Source organism: Uranotaenia lowii, chromosome 2 (genome assembly GCF_029784155.1).
Source record: "Uranotaenia lowii strain MFRU-FL chromosome 2, ASM2978415v1, whole genome shotgun sequence".
NCBI lineage: Eukaryota > Metazoa > Arthropoda > Insecta > Diptera > Culicidae > Uranotaenia > Uranotaenia lowii.
In genome coordinates this window covers 26,180,471-26,201,446 of record NC_073692.1, presented here as the reverse complement: position 1 = coordinate 26,201,446, position 20,976 = coordinate 26,180,471, and the positions used below count along the sequence as shown (strand labels likewise).

The 20,976-nt window shown below is 35.3% G+C and overlaps 1 protein-coding gene across 9 annotated transcripts in view; it reads right to left on the bottom strand.

The window, feature by feature from the left end:
* Nucleotides 1-504: 504 nt before the first annotated feature.
* LOC129740934 (dual specificity tyrosine-phosphorylation-regulated kinase 2) overlaps nt 505-20,976 on the bottom strand; it is an 80,421-nt gene continuing 59,949 nt past the window's right edge. For 8 of the 9 annotated variants that reach the window (XM_055732578.1, XM_055732581.1, XM_055732580.1 and 5 more), the window contains 2 exons: nt 6,803-9,159; nt 505-5,501 (listed from right to left, as the gene is read on the bottom strand). In XM_055732578.1, the coding sequence (XP_055588553.1) occupies nt 5,485-5,501; nt 6,803-8,804 (2,019 nt within the window). In that variant the 5' untranslated portion in view covers nt 8,805-9,159 and the 3' untranslated portion in view covers nt 505-5,484. Of the gene's footprint in view, nt 5,502-6,802; nt 9,160-9,471; nt 9,678-20,976 lie in introns of those variants that run through there. The other variant, XM_055732587.1, reaches the window with a different exon arrangement.

Sequence of the window (20,976 nt, the reverse complement as noted above, 5' to 3'; positions counted from 1 at the left end):
AAGAGAAAATGCCCACGAAAATAGTTTTGCGAACACTTTACAATTTTCACGCGGTTGCACGACAAACACTCTTCGAATCTTCCTCTTCTTTCGTTGTTTCTTCTCGGTGTGATAATGACACCGCTTTGACGAAGTCGCGAGCTGCGAGATTCATGACACAGGAACGAGGTTTGCTGATTTAGTTGGCGCGAGTAACAGATACCATTTGCTTGATTGGTTCTCGAGTTATGCAAAAAAATTGCCTCCTTTTGTTTGGGAGGCCGCTTTTCCCCCTCCATAAGAGAGGGAGGGGTCTCAAACGATAATAAGAACCTTACCCGGCCTCCAATACCCCCACCTGCCAAGTTTCACGAAAATCGGTTCTGTAGTTTCCGAGTCCATAGGGAACAGACAGACATACAGAAATCCATTTTTATATACATAGATAACCTTCAAGGACTCATTTCGGATACAGCTTAGACACAGTAAAAACAAAAAATGCAGCAATTTTTTTTTCAACGATTTTCCATTGTTTTTCTTCCGACATAAATTGTTTGTTTTGTTTTGTTTGTCTCTATACATACTTGTTTTTTGTTTCACCTTACAACGTAATTTCACTTGTTTCTGTTTTGCATCAAATTGCTAAATCTTAGAATGGATTCTATCTCTCTCGCTCTCTCTAGCTCTCGGGCGCGCGCGCACGCACACGTTATCGTCACGTGCGCGCTCTTTCACTCGCAATAACGTTTTTAATTTTAGTTTATTTTTTTGCTTATTTTTGAAAGTTTTTTGTTTCTGTTCGCTTTGCTCTGCTCAATGATGATCAATAATTTGCATACTTTTTGCAGTAGCTGTAATAATTTTTGTTTTTTTTTCGATTCTCTGCCTTTACCAATAATATAGTGTGTATGTGATCGTCAACTACAAACAGTAAATCAATGTTCTTTTTTTTTGTTGAATGGTTACCATTTCGCTATTATTTTTTTATTTATGGTCTATACACAGGTTGGAGGTTTTGCTTACATAAATTGGTTGTTTCAATTATTTTCACAAACATTTTTCTGAAACAAGCAGTACTGTTTCCAAATTCATTTACCGGACCGCGAGGGACTTGACCTTTTTTGAGTATTTTCTTTTTTTTTAAATTTTTTTCTAAGGGAAGTAGACCTCTTTACAGAATGTAGCAGCCACTGCTCAAGTATAGAATGGATCGATTTGAGAGAATCAAGTCCCACCAGAGGCAAGAAAAAAAAACTAAACAGAAATTGTCGTCAAAAGTTATCTGTCTACATAAGTTGCGCGTTATGCAAAATCAAAACGGCAGCGCGGAACATTCCGGACATATGAGATCTGTCCGGACTTTCCGGTCTGAGTGTCGTCAACCCAGCTCGGTGTCGGGAAGTTAGAAAATTTAACTTCACGTCGCTTTTTAGAGTTTTTTTTTTTTGCTGTTTTATTATTTATTTAACTATACAAATATTGTTCGATTATATTTAGTTACCTTTACTAGTAATACAGTCCTTTTGTTATTTTGTTTTTCTGTTTCACAAATTACTTTCTTATGGTACAGTAACATTGTTTCAGCGATTTAGTGTAGTTGTATTCTCGCTATTGGTTTTTCACTTAGAAAAAAAAGAATGTAACATTCTTCGCGGGCAGCTTAGTCTAGGTATAAGTGTCTGCTTGTTTTGCTTCAATGGAGTAATAATGTACAGAATAGCTAGCATTGGCTTGTTTTTTTACAATAAAACATAGTGGATGTGCAGAGTGTATTGTATGTTTATCATCATCGAATCGGAACTGGAGATCCATTTCGATAACTTCGAAATAGAAAATTCCTTAAGTATGTGTGGTTGAATCAAAGTGCACGATTTGAGCAGAAAAAAGTGAATGAAATGAACACATTTGCAAACCTATTTTTAAAAAGCCAAAACGAAAAGAAAAACAACTAAGTGTGTATTAACACAAATCAAACGCAAATCGAATATGGTTGTTTAGTAAAATGTCATAAATGTATCGTTTCATTCAACTAATTTTACGATCGAGAGTTTTTGGTAGGAAACGAACTACTGTTATACCAAATTGTCTCATGTTTCAAAATTTGAAAAAGATTTTTATTTTAACCAAAAGAGCTTTATAAAAAATGCTGTTTCAATTCTATGAGTTGACTATAAACTGGATCAAAATGAAAAATTCTAGTTCTATTTTATGGGACATCTCACACGTTAAAAGCAAACAATCTGAGTCCTGATTTCAGTACGACACGCTGTAGAAATGTTTTAATCTGTTTGTTTGATTGGTTGATTGTATACACGAGTAGTAAGTTTAATATTGTTGTTTGTTACGATTAGGACTTTGAATAAAATGGCTCTATAAATGGTTCTCAGTGGATGAAGTGGCTTCGCTTTTTCTTTCCTGACCCGGGGTTTGTAAGGTTTGACCTTTTTTTTGGGAAAGCAATTATTGTTTCTCGTTTTTTTTTCGGGGTGGATTATCAGTTCTAGTCAGTAATTATAGATACAGAGGTTTTAAGTATGTTCTTTTCGGGTGTATGTGTGGCGAGTAGGTGGTATTTTATGACATCGATTAGGTGAGTGTTTCTGGTTTGATTAATATTTGATCCTAGTGGGAAATCTTTTGAGACCGACTGTTGATGAATGGGCAACTAACTAGGTACTACACTTTTAGGTTGTTTTTTTTTCTGGGCGAAGGGTGACGAATGCAATCAGAATGACAAGTTACGATGATCTCTCTTAGCTTAGCAGTTGGTTCTTACTTATTGGCAGTTTAATTCCCCTTACTGTAACTGATTTCCCTTTGAGTTTTTTTTGGGCGTGCTCCTTCGATTTCGCTAGCTTGTGTCGTTTTGCACATCCCTAATAACTGTTCTACCAAACTACTTTCATTTATCGACCCACATGCAATAGTCTAATACCGTATTTGTTTATGCCGAGTGTTGCACTGGTTTTGATCTGGTGTTGCACTGCCATCGAGCGGTAGTGCCCCGAAAATTTTGTCAGTGTTGCGAGAGAGCGTGTGAGTGAGTGAGGTAGCAATACACCGGCGAAGATTTGTGTTTGTTTTTGTCGGGTACGGTGGAACACTGATCGAGGGGAGAAAACAAATACGGTATTAGTTAAATGCATGATGCGGAAAGAATAAATTTTGATGAACAAATCGCAGTGAGTTGACTTGAAATGCAAGCACAGGTAAGATACAATCTCAGTGCAGTAGATGAATTATCTAATTAAAAAAGTATACCCTTTTTTTGTGCTTTTGTTCAGTAGGTAGTTTTTGGCTAGTAATAAATGCTGCTTTTGGAAAAGTTCTGGTTCCTAAACAATTTCTACAAACGTTGAAAACATGGCGAAAAGAAATATCGAAGGAAAGAAGAAGAGTTGTGCGTGTATCTTTGAACAAACGCATTCATTGCAACAATCATACTAATTTCAGGATGGGTTTCATGAAATTCATGAAATTCTTTTGGATAAAAAATTGGCCACAAATCAAAAATTGACATGTGACTTATTCAATTCGTTGATTTTTTTGAAAGTTTTAGTTGTCTGTCGTATTATGAAAATGTTAAAAAACTTATTTCAGATGATTGCTTCGAAATTTCGTTTTGTTTGTGAATATTTGATTTTTCTAGGTTGAAAAATGTGTTTTCAATTTTTTACCATTTATCACTAAATGACTGTCACAACATGATCTTTGTATCTTTTATTGTTCAGTATTTTGCGTACTCCTTTCTAGCGTTTAGTAAATCAAATATTTTTCAATAATTGACGTCTCGATGGATCGAACTTGGCTTGAATGGTCTAATATATGAGGACTGTTTATGGTAGACTAATATTGACCTGTTATCAATCCAACGCGACAAGAAAGAATCCCGAATCGGATTAAAGAGTGCAAAATTCTAAGCCAAATGATGAAATATAGGAATTGTTTAAGCCAAGCACTGAACTGTTGTTTTTTGGCCGGACACTCGGTTAATGAACAGAAAATTTATCCTCAAATCTTTCGATAACTACCAAAATCAAAGTGTTTTCAATCTTCAATATGCTATCGTTATAAGTAGTTGGTTATTATTCAGTATAATTTATTTTATGCAGTCGATATGCGCTCATGTAACAGCCTTAATTTTTGTTTTTGGTTTTATGAACTGGTTATTAATTTACCTCCAAAAGCCCTAACAAATTGGTTTATACAAATTTTCCTCGATCATTCAACGAACGGGGGAGTGTCACTCTTTCGATTAGTGTCTATTAAAATTGCGATTCCAACTAACCTCCGCTCGACGCTCGTCTAATAAAACTGGTTGTAATCCTGCTTTCTCGCAGTTGCATTCATAGCATCTCACCCTCCTATGTCCTTCTTGTGGTTTTTCGTTCTAGTGTTTCTCTTACATGCGTGTGTAGTTGTCTAATTATGCAGCCTATCAACAATCGTAAAAAGTTAATTCGTTACTATCTCTCTCGTTCTGCTTCTTTTTGATAGCTTAACTTCCACCAGCCACCAGCAGTTAGCGAACTTGATTATTGTATTGATGATGGATACTATCGTTCCGCGTTTGACTGATTTGCTTCACATAAGCCAAGTTATCCACACAAGGACTTTACCACCTTGTTTATATCTGTTCGATTTGTTATTTTTTTTTTTTTTTTTGCTTCCATACTCACATTTTGCTAATTATTTACCTAAGCACTAAAGCAGTGTAATTTATTGTTTAACTTATTTATTCATTCATAGCATAATTTGTTTTATATTTTTTTTTGCTTTTTACTAATTGGGATAATCCTACCAGCAAGTTAGTGAGTAAGTTTACGTGTGCATGTGGGTTGGTTTGTGGTTGTGGTTTTGAATCGCATTGTCTCTCATTTGTTTTTGTTTTCTTTCATAAGTGTGAGTGTCACATTGCCTTAAAAATAGTGCACTACGGACCTATATAATAGTCGAAGTTTATTTCCCGGGGAACGATTCGCCACTGCCGCTGCACCTTGCTGACACAAACAGTATTGCGTTTTAATCTCTCTCTCGCATTCTTTAAATTTTATTTCTAACATATAAATTCGTTCTACATTACAAAAATGTATACTGTTTTTCCTCGTTCTTCGACAACTGCTACTTTAAAAATATTACTCACACATCATGCAACTCTTACAATTGGATGTTCATTACGAATGGGAACATTGAAAAATTAAATTATATTAGGTAAATTTCTGCTAGGGGATTCTCCTCATTCCGTCTGTGTAAAGTGAAGGAATTTTCGTTTCTTTGTGTTTTTCCTTGCGAAGAAAAAAATCTTCCTGATATGTTGCTGATTTCGTTGCTACAATTTATGCTCCCATTTTGAGTGTTGGATAGTGACGAATCATCAGTAAGCCGATAGCTCAACTCATCACTGGGGCTAGGCCAGCCTCAGGTTCAAGACTCTGAGAACGGAGTAATCGTGTGTCATAAACATTTAAAAAAAAATCACAACACTATGGGAAACTGTAGCTTTGCTTATTCGATGACGACCACTGTAGTTGTTTTTAACGGAAACGAAAAGAATTATAAATTTTGAATTATCGATCTATGAAACAAAATCAAGTTCAGTTCAATAAATGAAATTAAAGATGGGTAGAATGAGCGTAAGTACATGACGTGACACAGACAAGAGTTTTTTTTACGTTAGAATTCGTGCATGAGAGCAAATGTTAATTACACACATTTACAAGCCGTCTAACGATGACATGTCATTTGCTAAATGTTTCATAAATGTCATAATCGAAAAGCGTAAAATTTACAAGAACAAGATTTATTACAAGCTTTTCAGCAAATCCCTCGCTTTTGAAGAACAGAAGAACAGAGCATAACTAAAACCAACAACTTTCACTTAATCTCCTTTGTAAAAAAAATTTATTATGGTACGTAGAATATGGGTACAGCAAGTGAAATAAGTATCTACTCAACTTATTTCAAAAGCCTTTAAGGAAAATAAAATCTATGGTATTGCACTTATGAATTTGCTCCGCATAAATTGATAAGAAGTTTTCAAAATTGTAGGTCTTTAAAGTGTTGAAACAAACAGTGAAATTTTCCTCTGTCGTAAATTTGATGGAAGAATTATATTTTGGTAACAATTATAGACAAGATGCTAGAGAGCTAAGCTTGGTTAATTGATTTCTCTGAAGCCGGTCATAGGCCAATTGAAAAGTTGATCGACAATCATTGGACCGACAAACAACGAAGAACCAACATACTGCAATAGATAAGTAGGTTAGATATTGCACATCTAGAACATTGCCTGGTGCCAGTGGTCGACACGAGAGACGCGTAATCTCCAAACCCAACTTCTTTGTTGGCAATTATTATGCAAGTTAGTATGATCTTGATTCTAGCTGCTGAGGGTTATGTTTCTCTTGTTGTGCGAGACGTTAACTATTCTTCACGAACGGAATGCGTCAGTGTAATTGTTGTTTTATACACAGTCTCGAATAGAGTGTTAGACCACAAACAAATTAGAAACGGTATAGTTGCGTTAGAATTGTTGTTGTTGGTAATGTGGTGTGTACATGAAGTTTGAAAGTAAGAATTGGAAGAGCTCCACAGAATGACATCCATATGAGATAGAGATTGACAATAATATGTGGGTGGTAGGTTTTAGTAGCTGTTGTACCGAAAGAATGTAGGAGATTTCGGCTAGCAATGCGCGCAAAAGATCACACACTTGATCATGACGACGATCGTTCTGTTCCGGACGAATAATAGTGTGTGTTGGTAGCAGGTAGCAGCAGTACAGAATTGCGTTTACGTGGGACGATGAATTAACTAAACTTACCGTAGTCTACGAAGGAAGTTGATGCCAGTCCGGGATTTGATTGTAGCGATGAAGCCGCCTGCGGGGAGGTGTTGAGTAGTCTTTTCTTGTCGTTCGAGTTGTAAGGAATATCGATGACGGTGGTCGCGGCCGTCCTGCCGAGTGTGCCTCCACTGCTGACCAATCCGACTGCACCGATACCGGATCCTAGGCTGCCACTTACAGCTGGAATGCTGATCGCCGACGACGTTAGCGATGCGGATTGGAGTGACTGTAGAGAGCTGGAGTTACCGTGATGGGATGCCACAAGCGAGTTGCAGGTCGTAGTCGTTACTAGAGATGACGCCTGAGGTTCTCCATACAGGTACGGATTGTCTACCACTTTGTTAATCTGGCAATTGCTGGAGGTGGAAGGACTGCTGGTGGTGGTGATAGTGGCTACGTTCGGGGAAGGAGGCAGCAACCTTCGGAACCAAAAGTGATTCAGCGCTGCTTCGGGTGTCATCCGGAGGGCGGGCTCCCACCTTAAACACCGTTCGATGAAGTTCAAGAATAATGGATCGTCGCAACCATTCAAAGCTTTCACTAAACTACGCGATCCTGGGGGTCCCCTCAGTTTTCCGCGACGAGAGAATCCTGCCGTCAGCACCGTGGTGCCATCTTCTAGGGTTTTTACATTGCAATACCGTGGATATCCCTTGGCCGAGATAAAATTCTTCGCTCGTTTGGAAGTATCGAGCAGTTTCTTCGGAGGCATTCCGATCAGTTCTATGATACATGCTAGCTGATCGGCTTCATCTTCGCCGGGCAACAGGGCGAATCCGGTGAAAAGTTCCGCCAAAATGCAACCCAGTGACCACATGTCAATCGCCATGTCGTACTTGGCACCGAGAATAACTTCCGGCGCTCGATAGAATCTCGACTGGATGTAGGTATACACTCGCTGATGTTCGAAGCAGGACGAACCGAAATCGATCACTTTGATCCCGGACCGGCCCTGCTGTTTCAGAAGCACGTTTTCCGGTTTCATATCACAATGAATTATCTTATTTTTATAAAGCGCATCCAGACACTTTAGTAGGGAGTGAGCAAACTTCCGTACCAGCTGTATGCTGAAGCCCTGAAATTTGTTCTTCTTGATTAGTTCGTACAGATTGATGTACAGCAGCTCGAACGTAATACACATGTGATTCCGAAATACGAAATAATCGTACATGTGGATGATATTCATTGAATTCATTCGGTCTTGCGCCCGCAAGTGTTTCAGGATTCGGATCTCTTCCTGCGCTTGCCGATGAAATCGTTTCTCGTTCCGGACCATTTTTAGTGCTACATGTTGATGATTTTTGTGGTCATAGGCTTTCACTACCTGGCCGAAACTGCCCTTGCCGATGATTTTGAGCACCTCATACCGGTACGCGATATGGTCATGTGCGATATGAATGTACGAGCCCTGCTCGTTGTCGTACTCTGAGTTACTAATGCCCCTCCGTTTTTTGGCGTTGGCCCCGATGAAATAAATCTTGGGGTACTGATAGATTTCGTGATGCTCGTACTGCGTCAACTTGTTCATGTACAGCAGCATGACTTCGTGGGGGTTTTTGTATTTGCCTCGTTCGTAGTCCTCTCCCGTGACACCGGGAAGATTTCCGGCAGCCGCAGTACTACTGCTGCTACTGTTGAGTTTGTCATTTGACTGTGTCTTACCATTGCTATTGCTATCATTATTGTACAAACTAGTGCTAGTGCTATTGAGCTGATAATTGTTGTTCTGCAGGAGCGGTACCCCGGTCATGGCCACAAATAGCGAGCTGGACGCATTGGCCTTTATCAGAGTTGAGATCAGATCGTTATCCAGATCAATGGGAGCGGAAGCCGTCTGGGACGGGTTCATCGTAATCGACTTGTCCGCCATCAATGACACAGCGGCCACAGCCGAAGAGGACGAAGAGGCAGCCGCAGCAATGCATCCGTTTGCATCTCCCCCGGTTGCCGTGGTCGTCTTGTACGATATACTCGTCATCGTTGACGTTTTTCTATCTGTTTTGAATCAATTTTCCTAAAGCATCACTCTATCGTTTTCTCTCTTGAAAGAATCCAGTGCGTTTCCTTAAAACCTATAGATATCACAAGTGCAATCCACAAAATAAGCGGATATTAATTCTTCCTTAGTAGCAATAGTTCACGGATGAGCAATCGTCACTTCGTTGCTGCTGCTGTTGCTGATTCACGGTATTGGCCTCGAACCCACGCGTGCAGAGTGTATTTTTTGTTGTTGCTGGCTGTGTCTGAATCTGAACGCCGATTCTGACCCGCTGTCTGTGAGGTTTTTGCTCCCTCTATGCTATCCGGCCGTAGCAATTTGTGAAAGCAAACATCTGCAAAGATAAAATTTGAGAAAAAAATCAAAGTATTAATGAGCCTGTAAATATCCGAATTACTATTCGATATCGAAATGATTCATTGCACCGACTGCTCGAGCGTGTATATACTATACTACGCTATTTACTTTCGTAATTATCATCTGTTCACATCACAGCACAGCGCTGACGGCATGAACGAAAACACAGGTACGACAGGTGAGGATTTGTACGAATCGGAGACTTCCGGTAAAAACGTACAAACAACGTGAAAATGTAACTCGTTATACACTGGAAATTAATACTTTAGTTTACTGCTTTTCACCATACCTCTTGGAACGATCCGCTTAAAAACTTAAACACGGAGACACTTTTCTAAGCAAAATGCTCATTTTTAGCTTTAGACCAAATTTTTCTATCCTACACATATTAAAACTCGAAAAACACGGGAAAAGTTCAACCAACCAGATCCACCATTATGACTTGAGTGGTCTCTTCTGGACGATGAAGGAAGAAAATAAGAACACCCGAAGCAACTCACAGCCTCAATAAAGTGTCCGAAAGAAGAGCTGTGCGCAGGCCAACCCAACCAGCAGGCAGCCAAGGCAGCTAAGCAAAGCAAAGACAGAGACTGGTTCGTTGTTGGTCAGGCCCAGGCTGTTAGGCTGGCAAACCGTGCTTTTTTTTCTTCCCGAGCTGTGCTCCCACAAGGAACCTGTTTCCATTCGCTCTCTGTATGTGGATAGGTACCCGCACGTACCTACGTACACCTCTTTGGTTGGATCGGTTTTAGTTCAGTGCCAAAGCCAACTGGATCAAGCAGCCGAAGCAGAGTTCCCTTCTGCTAATTCGAAAATGACTTGGACCCATGCTTGCTGCCTGGTGCTGCTGAGCAAGTATTATTATTGTTGTGAGTCAACGACAAGAGAAGAGATCCCACGTATGATCTGATCGGCTCAGAAGACAACAACCTCGCGCGCTCCGTTCAGTCCGGGTACCTAACCTAATAGCTAGCAGCAAGCAGCACCAGCACAGGCTCAACGGGAGGAACACAGCAGCATGTACTCGAGATGTTAATAGGGTGTTGTGGGGTGTTATGGGAGATCAAGAGGACGAGCAATTTGTCGTGCAATATTGACACAGAAAGGCAAAAAAAGGGTATTAACGCATTAACCTCTATTATGTGTTGTGAGTGAGCCTCCTTGGTTGCATAATTCTACTGAATCAAAGCAGTCGACATCTATAACTTTGTAGAACAAATTTTGTCTCTATTTCCTCAAACATAATAGTTGATGTTTTAATTTTTATCGTAGTATGCTGTCTATCAGCACAGAACGAAGGCAGGGGCTGAATTTCAATAGCCGTTTATTTATAGATGCTTCAAAACTAGAATTTAACAAATCGATTATAAACTTGGAATTCATGATGGTTAATAATAGGTGGAATTCATGATGGATAATAATAGGTCACTGAATAGTGACCTTCTATATAGGAATTAAATTCTGTACCGACTGTTATCTTCGCGTTATTGCGGTTCCTGTAGGTTATTAAACAAATGTTGGAGTAAATTGTATAATTTTACCAGATTTTGGTAATATTTACTTTAGGTCTCAATTGACCGACACGGAAGTAACAAGCTAAGTTCCCAAATCTAGACTGACAACGCAGTGCCCTAAAATGATGGTAAGTTTTGGATTTAGGTTATGGTTTTGCGAATGCGCACTAAACTACCTACCGGCGAATAAGTATCACCGAATAAAATAGCACTAACGATTCCGTATTTTGCTAAGCACTCAACTCACTTCGCGTCTACAACCTAAATAATATGAAATATTAATAATTAAAGTAAATCTCGGCCACATTATTGCTAATTACTTTTGTATAAAAGATCTGCTGCGATCACCGCCACTAACAGCCTAACTTTATGCCGAACTAGTTCCGGTTTCAGTCTGCGTCATCCCATCAAATTTTGACGTCTTATCGCGCACTACAGTGACGATCGAGTTTTGTGAACTTTTCGAAACACTGTCACTTATTTTTAATACTTTCACGTTATGGGGAACTGTCTAACAAGTAAATGTTTTGAAGACACCTAACAAATCCTTAAAAATCAGGACACCTCTGGCACCTTTGGTTCGGAGAGCAGCACCTTTTCTTGAGAACGTACCAAGAAACAACTGTGTTAGCTCTCAGATTTCTCCTCAACACAATGCGCAACCAGGGTTGTCAACTTTTCTTCGAAAAAATCTGGAAGATTAAAAAAAAAGAAATGTCTGGATAGCTAAGTTTTGAAGGTGGTGACCTTATTTTTTTGGTCGCCAGATCTTAATGTTGCAGATAGCCCCTCATCGAATGTTTCAGTCACTGTCAATCACGTACTCTCAATGTGTAACATATACCTTCGAATCATTTGCCATTTTAATAGGTTTCAAACACTTCTGAGTTCATAATTCATTAATTAAAATCGTTCCCTGGCATATTACACCATGACCACATGACCAATTTGAATTTTCTTAGTATTTGGAACAGTGTCCTAACCCAAAAATCTGGAATTGTTTGGAAGAAATGTCAAAAGTCTGGAGGTCTGGAAACCTGAAAAATGTCTGGCAAAAGTCCAAAAAGTCTGGAAGATCCAGATAAAGTCTGGAAGGTTGACATCACTGTGCGCAACAGATTTTCTGGAGAAGGGGATTCTCTTCATCAGCAAATGTGAAAGCTCTAGCTAACGATTTATCTCTCCCCGCACAGCTTGGAGGGAGCAGACGAAAAAAAAACTGCACTCTCTTTCACTGTACAAGCCGATCTGAGGAGTTTTGCCAACCATGTTTCTCATATATTCCCTTTATTTCAACCACGGTATAAGAATAATTCAGATACCGGTCTTTCGATAGCAACTTACCATCTTCTTCAGTGAGCGTTTTCGATTGATGAATGTGTAACTTATCCCTCCCTTATATAAGCTTATATTATCCGAGTTAGGTAAGCTACTAACAGTTAGCAAAAAGCACCGAAAAATACACGGAGAAAAAAGACCACAGTTGTTCTAATTATTTCAGCTGATTATATCAATCATCAAAGCGTTGTTGGTTTTTTCGCATCCAACTATAAATACAATAGACTCAACTACAAACTGATGATTGACTTTACGCAATCAACCATGAATATAATAGAATCAACTGTAATGATATAATTGATTCAATAATTAACATGATAGATTCAACTGTAGTTTGGTTTTAGGCATTCAACTATAAATATAATAGATTCAAATATACATTCCTGGTTGACGTCTCTCATTTAACTATAAACACGATAGATTCAATTGTAGTGGTATAATAAATTCAACTGTAAATGTGATAAATTCAACTACAATAGTATGATTGATTTTAGGCATTCAAATATAAATATAATAGAATCAACTATACATTTCTGGTTGGTGGTATAATTGATTAAACCGAAAATATGATAGATTCAACTACAAATGTATGATTGATTCTAGGTATTGAACTATAAATCTAGTAAATTAAACTATATTTTTATGATTGATTGTGTGGTACTTGAATACAATAGTGTTCAGCCGAATTCATCAGCAAAATTTAAAAAAAAATCGTTAGTGTGAGACCAGTACGTCTTCCCTGCAGCGATCGTAGTGCTGTTTTTAGAGCTCAGCCGACAGTTCCTGAGCTCTCCTGCGATGAGGAAACATTTTCCTCTACCAGTTCCTGGCTGCTATCATGTAGTATGCCGACAGTTCCTGGAATTGGGAAAGATACACACAGTTTGACTGCCCGCAAAATCGACGTGGGTCTCGACGTTCCTTTACGTGATCCTGGCAGGATCCCACAGGAAACTAGCATTGGTAAGTCAGCGTATGATAGATTGGTGTTATGATATTAAGTGAATTTTCCCATCACAAGGTCAATCTTTGCCGGATGCAGAAGCATGGATTTCTGAGGATGTCTTCTGGAACCGATTAGTTAAGACGTTTTTTTTTGACAAAAATTGAATCTATCATATCTATAATTGAATCAATCATATTATTATAGTTGAATCTATCATATTTATAATTAATTCAATCATATTATTATAGTTGAATCCATCAACTTTATAATCATATCAATCATATTGTTGTTGTTGTTGTTGAATCTACTATAATTATTGTTCAATGTATGACATCAACCGTACATTATAGTTGAATCTTTTGTATTTATAGTTGAATGCACAAAATCAATCATACAACTATAGTTGAATGTATTATTAGACTGAATCGAATTGATGTCATTTTTTTAATTTTCCGCTTTACAACTTTGTTGAAGACTTAACTTCGTTTCTTATAGGACAAAAAGTTATAAGCTGTTTAACAGGGGAATGTCTTTTGGCGTTGAAAAACAATAAATTCAATTGACATCACTGCTGGGTGCCTAGCGAGGTATTGCGTGAATACTTTTTTGCGTTCCCCAGTACTGTCCAGTGATACTTCGAAGGAAATGAATATAGAGGGTTGTGCGTTTTTTTATTTGTTGGCTTGTCCAAGACATATTTCTAGTCAAGTGCATGCCTTAAAGTTTCATCGAACTAACCAATTGCAACGGTTTGTTATGCATCACGATATTATTAGGCACTGTACGAGATTGCTGATTTGTGATTAGAAGGCATTTACTTTTTGTTCGGGAGATTTCTAATCCAAGGAGCGTAAGCCCATGAATCAGAATATCTATCCTCGACTGAAGTGTTCGGCAACTGTTGTCCAAATTGTTTCCCCTGACAGCAAGTGTGGTATCATCAGCATAGTTTACCTTGATTATCCTGACGGTAAATAACGTTATAGACTTGTCATTATGACGTTGAAACTGAGGGGTGTTCTATAAGGAAGACTTCTCCAGGTTGTTCTTTTTATCAGACTAAGATCATTTCGACTTGTTGATAAAATCCTTTCTCTGAAAAGTATATAGATACTGCGAGTGAGACATTCTGGTACTTATGGGCGCTCTTAGTTCTTCAACGAGTAATCCAATTTCAACATCATCGTTAACGCTTTTGATGTCCGCGCTGCATGAAACAACATGCTCTCGATTTTCCAAAGCATCTGTAGCTTCCTCCGAAAGAGGAAAAGGGCGTCCATGGTTCCTTTATTTTTCTTGAATCCGCAAATTTCACTAGGAAGTATGCGGCTGCTTTCTATAAACCATTCTAATTTTTCTTTGATAAGCATTTCGAAAATTTTGCGAAAGCACGAGGCTAATGCTATCGGACGAATACCGGAAGCTACGAGGGTATCTTGATTTGGTTTAGAGATTGTCACAATTTTGAAAACCTTCCAAGCGCATGGTATCACTCTATTGAAAAAAACGTCGTTGTAAATTCCAGCTTAACAGCGTAAGGTAACAAGTAGAAGATTTTTGATGACTGAGTATGGGATCAGATTGTCGTAACTTTGGGTTGATTTTCCCGGATCCGCACTTTTATTTTACATTTTTTTTTTCAAATAAATTTCACTGGCTCAGAAAACGAGTCCTTCGCTTACGGAATTATTTAACTGAATGCCAGAACCGAATCTATATAATCTATACTAATAACCTAATAACCTGATAAGCCTCTTTTTCCCTTATTTTTGGAAAGAAGCCTGATTTGGCCTGATTTTTTGGTGTTAACAGAAAATTTAGTGCTTGCTCGTCGTCTCCAATCTTGAACTCAATAACTCAAACTGTGTTGGATTCAATGTTTTATAACTGGTTTTAGAAGATTTTTTACGTCCTGAACTCTAACTAATTTCATTGGAATTTCGTTTCAACAGAAGGAAAAAATTGATAAAATATCTTTAACTTCAAAGTCAAAATTACTTGCAGTCTTTGAGACGGTGGATTATTCCATAAGAACTTTAATTTTTAAAATCTTGTTTTATTCTACAGTTTCACGGTTAAATGCATAATCTTCAAAATAATAAGTATGGAAACGGAATAAATGATTGATTTATGTTTTAAAGTTAGCATCTTAAGCAAATGTACTTTTTATCAAAATTAATTGACTAGAACAGGGGTGAGCAACCTTTTGAGCTAATGTGCCAATTTGAGTTCAAAATTTTGTCGTCGGGCCGCATTTGAAGTAATCAGCAGTTTGCACATAATCAGCAATTCGTGAGAACATAAGACCATTTATTTTAAGAACTACAAATATCTGGCAAAAGTAAAAATCAAAAAAAATGCATTCCACATCGTTTAACAAATTTAAACAGGCAATATTAGCCGAAATTGATAAGTCTGTTTTTGTGATCATTTTACAATAATTATAATTTTTTTTTCTCGAAAACGGAAATATTCCGAGATTATTTTTTTTTGAAACCGCTATCTATTCAGAGTTGGACGTTGATTCGTTGTTTAAAAAATGCAATCTAAGCCCTTATTTTGTTATATTTTACTTGTTAAGCATTCAATTTTTTTCGAGCATTTAAGTGTCACAAAATTAGCGGCTTTTACCTAATTTGACTTAAAAAATCTTGACGGAATTAGAAAATCCATGACGGAAGTGAAAAAATAATTGTCATCGGCATAGCTCATTAGCAGTCTTTAATTTCTTTTTAATTTGCTTTTATTTTTTATAAGTTTGAAGTCTTTGAGAAACATAAGCAAAACTTATGACTGGTATTTTGGGATAACTGACAATCTATATTTAGTTGGAAAATTGGAGAAATTTATTCTATTAGAGAAAAGCTCGCGGGCCGCGGGTTGCTCATCACTGGACTAGAGGATTAACATGAATGAACATTTCTATAGAACTCGGAATTTTGGTTTGAAGTTTCTAAAATTGTTCTTGCGTAACTTTTGCTACGAAAACTTTTGAAATCTGCCACATTTAAGCTTAACTTCGTGAAAACTACTATGAAGAATTTTTGCAGTATCTCAGATATTAAAGTTTGAATAAAACAAGTCAAAAAAAAGTAGATTTTCAAACAACTGTCGAATCACATATTTGAAAAACGCTATATTTCGTCAGTTAAACGTGTGAAAGATGGTCAATATTTGATAGGAAATATGAAAAAAGGGATGAAACAATAAGAATATAGCGTTTAATGGTTGAATTGACAGTGAACATGTAGCTAATTTAGAAGAATTATGAAAGGTACTGTGTATCAAAATTTTACAACATTGACCAAAAAAGGCACTCAGCTCAATCATTTACTGAGCCTGATTTTCCTGATTTTTATTTTCAATTTTAATTAGTAAAAAAAAATTTTAAACTTTCGGCGAAAATTTTTAAAATACATTTTTAAATGTTTTTATTTACTTTTTCAAATTCTAGCCCGTTTGGAAATAGAATTTTTTAGTGTCTGAACACGAAATAATGAAGTAACTCACATAGTATTGCTGTTTTCTATGGTAAAATAAGCGTTTTTCTTAAGGTGCCCTTCATTTTCGCTATAACTAATTGTATCACCAGATGTCAATCGAAGAAGAAACTTTTTAAACATATTACACAGAATATAAATGCTAATTTTTTTTCAGCCCTGATTCCAAATATTCATTAAGTTTCCGTCTATCAGCTCTAGGTTTCGAGGTAAATTTTGAAAAGAGGTAAACATATATTAAACCAGTTTGTGCACTGTTTTTTGCAAAGCTATAGAACATTGTCATTATTTTGAAAATCGATTTCCGAAGACCGCAAGTAATTTTGACTTTTGAAAAAAAAAAGTTATTGAAGTTTTCATTTTGAATTTTTTTTTTTGAAATCCGTAAAAAACGTTCATTTTGACGTTTAAAGAGATTTTAAAGAGAATTTCTTCAAAAATTTCGCAGTCTTCAACAAAGTTGTTGTTGTTAAATGAGTTAAAATCTTTAACGTAAGATATTCAACGACTTTCTTGAATTGTGGCATCATTGTATTCTAATAAATTAGAATTTCTCAAAATTGTAAAAATTTAATTTTTTTCGAAGCGTTGAATATTTGAAACCAAAATTTCAAGACTCTGAATCCTTGATTGAATGAAGGATAATAAATTCAATAAATTCAAAATAAGCTTTTAATGCTCATTCAGGTTTGTTAGTTAAGCAGTTATGAAAGATCGATTTTTTTTAAAGTGGTACCAGAACTCGCGAATACCATGATTGCATAAGTAAACTATATCCCTACTATACAAGAAGCCATTTGTTCTATTGATCCCAGCATACCTTAAAAACGTTGTGACGAAAATCTTCCACCAGTAGAGAAAGAAAGCAAGAGAACGAACTTCCATAAGCCTTGATTCGTAGAGATTCAATCGATTCCTTGTTCGAAAAAAAAAATCCAAAACCTGACTAAACTGAACTTGCCCTCCGTACGCTACCAAACTAACTATCCCTGCTCTCTCATTCTCTCTCTTTTGCTGTACCCAGCCAGCCAATTCAACCCGACCGACCCAGACCAATCTACTACCTTGGCCTTTCGGACAATCCTACCAACCTACCCCGCCGACCGAAGAAGACCGTACCAACTTTATACCGATCATTAAAGGTTTCATCTTCTTGTTTGGCGATTCTCAACTCAACAGAGCACACCACAGGCAACAACAAAAGTTCAGCAACCGGGATCAGTCGGCAGCAAAATGAGAAGAAAGAAAAAACAAAACTAGTGGGAAGAAACCAACAACAACAATTCCGAAAGCCCCTGCAGCCTTGCTTGGTTCGGTACACAGAAGATCATCGATCGGGCAGAACACAATGAAAGAGAAGCGCTCTCCGATTGAGGATATTCCTCCTCTCCTGTCTCTGTCTCTGTATACAGTTTGATAGTAATAGAGCAGCAGCACACACAAAGGACAAGAGAGCGCCGACCGAATTCGCCAACAACAACGAAAAAAAAACCCTTAACTTTGATCCTTGCGAAAGGTGCAAAATACGACATTGGCGACCGAGATCGGGTGTGTTCCAGGAAACTTTGGGAACCGTGCGAAGAAGGTCCAGACTAGGTTCGCATAAATACCCAACGCGAGGGAAAAGGAAACAAAACGGAATGCCGAAAAAAAAAGTTGATGAATGAAAGTTGAAAGATCTTTGGCAATTGGTCGGTGCTTTGTCGATCTTCTGCTCCAGATGGGCGATATGTACGGGTGAGCAAAGTGCCTTACCAATATGGGAGATTGCAGGCGTAACTGGAATCGAAAACAATAAAAGGACGAAACTCGAAAATCTCTGAAATTAAGCGAAAAAAGTTAAAGTTCTTGATAACCATCGAACAATAAGGGAATATAATGCACATTTTTTTATTTTGATAAACATTACAAAATAGGCATGAAGACCAAATTGACCAAATGGAAAAAAATGTCCAAATTGACAAAATATATAATTTGACTAAAGACTAAATTGACAAAAATAATAAAGTTTTTTAAAAAAATACAAATTGACAAAATTTTAGAAATTGACAAATATGACTAAATTGACAAATTTTACCACAACTAACAAAATTTACGAAGTTGACAAAAGTGACAAAATTTGCCAATTGAGCCAACTTAGTCAACTATATAAAATTTGTCAATTTTGTCAACTATATAAAATTCAATTATGTCATTTTTATCAGTTTTGTCAGTTTTGTCATTTAAGTCATTTTCATCATTTTTGCATTTTTGTCATTTTTATCATTTTTGTCATTTTTTGTCAATATGTTTGATTTTGTATTTTTTTTTTTCAATTTTGTCAATCCAATCTATTTTTTTAATTTTGTCATTTTTGTTATATTTTTAAATTTTTTCGATTGTCATTTAAAAAAAAAACATTTCTGCCTTTTTTGTAATTTTTGTTATTTTTTTCGATTTTATCATTTTTGTCATTTTTATCATTTTTGTATTTTTTTTTATTTTGTCAGATTTAGAATTTTTTTTAAATTTGTCTTTTCAATTTATTTTGTTAATTTTGTCAATTTGTCATTTTTGTCTTTTTGCCTATTTTTTCAATTTTGTAATTTTTTAAAACTTTTTCATTTAGCCATTTTTGTCTTTTTTGTCATTTTAGTCATTCTCGTCATTTTCGTCATTTCGCCATTTCCGTCTTTTTCGTCATTTTCGTCATTTTTGCCATTTTCGTCATTTTTGCATTTCTGGCACTCTTTATCAATTTGTTTGATATTGTTATTTTGTTTAATTTTTTCGATTTTGTCGTTTTTTAGAACTCTTTCAAATTTGTCCTTTCAATTTATTTTGTTAATTTTGTCAATTTGTCATTTTTGTCTTTTGCCTAAATTTAAAATTTTTATCATTTTTTGAAACTTTCTTATTTTGCCAATTTTTGTAATTTTTGTCATTTTTGTCATTTTTGTTATTTTTGTCATTTTTGTCACTTTTGTCATTTTAGTCATTTTTGTTAGTTTTGTTAGTTTTGTCATTTGTCACTTTATGTCAATTTGTTTGATTTTGAATTTTTTTTAAATTTTGTCAATTTGTTCAATTTTGTAATTTTTTTTAAATTTTGTCAATTCAATCTATTGTGTTAATTTTGTCATTTTTGATACAGTTTTCAATTTTTTTTATTGTTATTTAAAAAAAATAATTTTTGTATTTTTTATAATTTTATTCATTTTTGTTAATTTTTGTCATTTTTGATTTTTTCATTTTTTAAACCTTTTTCAATTTGTCAATTCCATCTATTTTGTAATTTTTCATTATTGTCATTTTTGTCATTTTGACATTGTCTTTTCAATTTATTTTGTTAATTTTGTCAATTTGTCATTTTTGTCATTTACTTTTTTCATCGATGTTTTCAATTTTGTCATTTTTTGAAACTTTTTCATTTTGTCAATTTTTGTAATTTTCGTCTATTTTGTCATTTTCGTCATTTTTACATTTTCGCCATTTTCGTCATTTTTGCATTTTCGTCATTTTTGTCAATTTGTTCGATTTTGTAATTTTGTTTTAAATTTTTTCAATTTTGTCAATTCAGTTTATTTTTTTTAATTTTGTCATTTTTGTTATATTTTCAAATTTTTTCGATTGTCATTGAAAAAAAAAATATTTTTGTCTTTTTTTCAATTTTGTCACTTTTGTAAATTTTTTTTTCGATTTTTTCATTTTTTAAACATTTTTCAATTTTGTCAGTTCAATCTATTTTGTTAATTTTTAATTTTTTCATTTTTATCATTTTGTCATTTTGTCATTTTTGTAAATTTTTAGGATTTTGTCATTTTGTCATTTGTTTTTTCAATTTATTTTGTTAATTTAATGAATTTGTCTCTATTGTCGATTTTTTCAATTTTGTCATTTTTTAACACTTTAGCCAATTTTTGTATGTTTTATCACTTTGGTAATTTTAGTCATTTTAGCCATTTTCATCATTTTTGTCATTTTTGCATTTTCTTAATTTTCGTCATTTTTGCATTTTTGTCACTTTATGTCAATTTGTTTGATTTTGTATTTTTTTTATAATTTTTTAAATTTTGTCAATTCAATCTTTTTTGTTATCATTTTTGTTATATTTTTCAATTATTTTGATTGTCATTTTAAAAAAAAATCATTTTTGTCTTTTTTGTAATTTTGGTCATTTTTGTAATTTTTTTTTCGAGTTTTCAATTTTTTAATTTAGTTAATTTAGTCTATTTTGTTAATTTTTAATTTTTGTCATTTTTGTCATTTTTATCATTTTGTCATTTTTGTATTTTTTTCCGATTTTGTCATTTTTTAGAACTTTTTCTAGTTTGTCTTTTCAATTTATTTTTTTAAATTTTTTTTCAATTTGTCTTTTTTCCGATTTTTTTCAATTTTGTCATTTTTTTTAAACCTTTTCATTTTGCTATTTTTTTTAATTTTAATCTTTTTTGTTATTTTTTCGATTTAGTCCGTTTTTAAACATTTTTGTCATTTTTTTCGATTTTGTCATTTTG